Here is a 3,302-nt window from a genome sequence, read left to right as displayed (position 1 = left end):
CTGAGCCGTTAGGAGATGGAGCTTTGCTGGAGGAAATATATCTCTTAGGAGCAGCCTTGGAGACTTTGTAGGCTAGCCCTACCTCTGTTCACTCTCTGTTCTCAGATCTTATGACTTGTTGCAGTACAAACAATTCAAGCAATGCTGTCTTCTTCAGTCTCACTTGGGGTGATTGTTGACATAATCAACATGACAGAATCTAAAAATCACCCAAGAGTCAAACCTCTTAGTATATCAGTAAGGGAGGTTCTAGATTAGGCTAGTTAAGTTGGGAAGATACACCCTGAATAGGAGAGACAACAGTGGCTTGGGTCCTGGACTGCATACAAAAGAGAAAGTGATCTGAGGACCAGCATTCATCTCTCTGCTTCCTGACTGTGGAGGAAATGTGGTAAACTTCCGCTTGCCCTTGCTGCCTAAGGGACTGAACCCTTGAACTGTGAGCCAAAGCAAACCCTTCCACTCTTTTGTTCCATCTGTCAGGTACTTTGTCTCAGAAACAACAACAACAACTAGCATGGCTAATTCACTTAGGTACATGTGTATCATGCAGCTGAAACATTTTCCACAACTGGCTTTTACAGAGGTTTTACAATTTCAGGTTAGCTTTAAGGGGCAAAAGAATTCTCAAATCTACAATGGTCACTTTGTTAGGTGTTTGTCAGGTAGGATGCTCTTTATTCCTTCACACAAATCTGAGACTATCTGGTTTCCTTTACTTCCGACCTGGTACAGCATGAATATGAGATGCTCGTTCCTTTTGTAGGGTTTGTATTTTCTGTGACATCTGGAAGACTTACAGAGACCTTAGGATGTCTGAGTGGTGGAAATAGCTCACTCAGAGGAATTCGAAGGGTATACCTAATACTGACATCAGCCTGGTTTCTCTGCTTCCTGGTTTCTCATCATGAAAACACCTGTCATAGCACATCACATTACTACTAGTAGTAGCAGGGTCCTAATGTGGCTTCATCTGCAATGATGAACTCAAATACCTCCAAAACCATGAGCTTAAAAGAGACACAATATGAAATTAGTTAACTCACAGCTAGCTGACCATGATTCATTTTTTTCTTAATGTGGGATATCATTTTTTCCTATTTGTAGAGTAATTTTAGTAGGTATAGAACTTCAGGTAGACAGTTTCACTGTCTCTAGACCTTCATTGTTTCGTGTATACATACTGCTTCTCTTAGGATGCTTCAGAACCATCTTCTTTATCTTTGGTTTCCCACAGCATCACCATGGTGATATACTCATAAGTTTCTTTCCATTTAATTTGTATTAAAGTATTTTTGGTTATTTGATACTGTGTCTTGCAATGTGGCCTGGGGCTGAGCTTGAATTCATGAAAATCCTCTATAACCAGTAATTTTGTCCAATAGTTTCTCAAGCCTTTAATCTCTATTGTCTTCTAGGGCCTTAATTATGTATGTCATAATACATATACTGAATAATTTTCAAGTTTCTTTTGATCTTACACCTCCTTTCAAAGTCACCATAACTTTCTTCCACTGTGCCTACTATGCTATTCTGCTCTTTCAGTAAAACTGATATTTCAAATACTATAGATTTTTTTTAAGTTCTAGGACTTAAATTTTATTTTTAGTACCTTCTTTTCTCTATAAACGTTCCAATTCTGCTCAGTCCCATTCATCTTTTACTTTATGTCATTGATTGTATACTGACTTCTTGAAAGCCCTTGTTTGTTGATTACAACATTGAGGCTATCTTTGGTCTTCATCTATTGATTGATTTTTCTCTCAACTGTAGATTGCCTTTCATTGTTCTCTCCATGTCCGGTAATTGTTTATTGTGTGCTGACTAAACATTGTGGGTGTTACAATGGAGAAACAAAATTCTGTTGCTTCCATTGATGAGTTGCTTTTCCTGTCTAATGAATGATTTAATTGGAGGCTAATTACTTTGAGCATATCAATGTTTTATTTTATACTTTAGTAGGGTATGCCTATTTTATTTGTATTTTAGTCTCAGGACATTCTAGTTCCATTTCTATGCTGCTATAAAATACCCTTTGAGGGAGAAAGGGTTTACTTGGCAAACAGTTCCAGATCACGGTCGATAACTGAAGGGAGTCAAGTCATGACCTTGAAGAGTGGCCAGCTTGCTGTTGCACACAGCATTACCTCTTCCCAAAGAACTCACCTCATAGACAAAATAGTATGGCAGAAACCATGAAGGACACTGATGGCTGGCTATCAGATGATTGGCTTGCTTCCCTATACAGTTCAAGGTCACCTGCCTAGGGAATGATGCCTCTGCGGTGGACCAGACCCGCCTACATCATTAACAACCAAGAAAACCCATCTGCAGACATGCTCATAGACCAATCTGATCTAGGAGATTCTTTTTTTTTTTTTTTTTTTTTTTTGAGTTCCTGGTTTTTATTATCTCATACACAACTACTTGTCTTCTGATTTGTTGAAGCAGTAAGTCAGACAACACTTGCCACAGTAATGCCTGTCAAAGTGGCTGCCCATGAAGACTCCAGCGCCACATTCATCAGAAGGACACTCACGACGGAGTCGGCTAATTTTGCCATTTTCATCCACCTTATAGTATTTTAGCACAGCCAACTTAACCTTCTTCCTCTTATGCTTATTCTTCTTGGGAGTGGTGTAAGACTTCTTCCTTTTCTTAGCACCACCACGAAGTCTCAACACAAGATGAAGGATAGACTCTTTTTGAATGTTGTAGTCAGACAAGGTACAGCCATCTTCCAGCTGCTTACCAGCAAAGATCAACCTCTGCTGATTAGGAGGAATTCCTTCCTTATCCTGGATCTTGGCCTTTACATTTTCTATAGTGTCTGAGGGTTCAACCTCGAGCGTGATGGTCTTCCCCGTAAGGGTCTTCACAAAAATCTGCATCGTGGCGGCGACTCCACCCACGATGGTGGATCTGAAAGGGGATCTAGGAGATTCTTGCTGTCAGATTATCTTCCCAGATAATTCTAGGTGATCTCAAGGTGACAGTTAAAGCTAACAAGGACATAGAATCAAACCTTGGAAAAATGGAGTCTCCCTCTTCTCTGGCAAAGTCACAACAGAGATTTTTGTTTGTTTGGTTGGTTGGTTCTGTTGTATAAAACTATATATTCTTATTTTATTTATGTGTATGTATATTCATCCGTGTACTTGTATGCCTTATATGTACATGTACCCACATAAGCCAGATATTGTCATGAGATGCTCTGGAGCTGGAGTTATAGGTGATTGCAAACTGTCTGACATGGTGCTGGGAACTGAACTTGGGCCCTCTGGAAGAGTGGTAAGTGCTTG

At 39.8% G+C, this 3,302-nt stretch overlaps 1 protein-coding gene across 1 annotated transcript; it reads right to left on the bottom strand.

Annotated features, from left to right (window-relative positions):
* Nucleotides 1-2,387: 2,387 nt before the first annotated feature.
* On the bottom strand, nt 2,388-2,925 carry LOC127672691 (ubiquitin-40S ribosomal protein S27a-like). Its single transcript, XM_052167999.1, has one exon. The coding sequence runs from the start codon at nt 2,889-2,891 to the stop codon at nt 2,424-2,426; it is 468 nt and encodes a 155-aa protein (XP_052023959.1). The 5' UTR covers nt 2,892-2,925; the 3' UTR covers nt 2,388-2,423.
* Nucleotides 2,926-3,302: the final 377 nt, after the last annotated feature.

This window comes from Apodemus sylvaticus, chromosome 22 (assembly GCF_947179515.1).
Source record: "Apodemus sylvaticus chromosome 22, mApoSyl1.1, whole genome shotgun sequence".
In the NCBI taxonomy this organism is placed as follows: Eukaryota; Metazoa; Chordata; class Mammalia; order Rodentia; family Muridae; genus Apodemus; species Apodemus sylvaticus.
This window is presented reverse-complemented; position numbering and strand designations above follow the sequence as displayed.

What these genes read in the sequence shown, in the direction of transcription:
- LOC127672691 (XM_052167999.1), bottom strand. Translation starts at nt 2,891, where the DNA reads ATGCAGATTTTTGTGAAGACCCTTACGGGGAAGACCATCACGCTCGAG.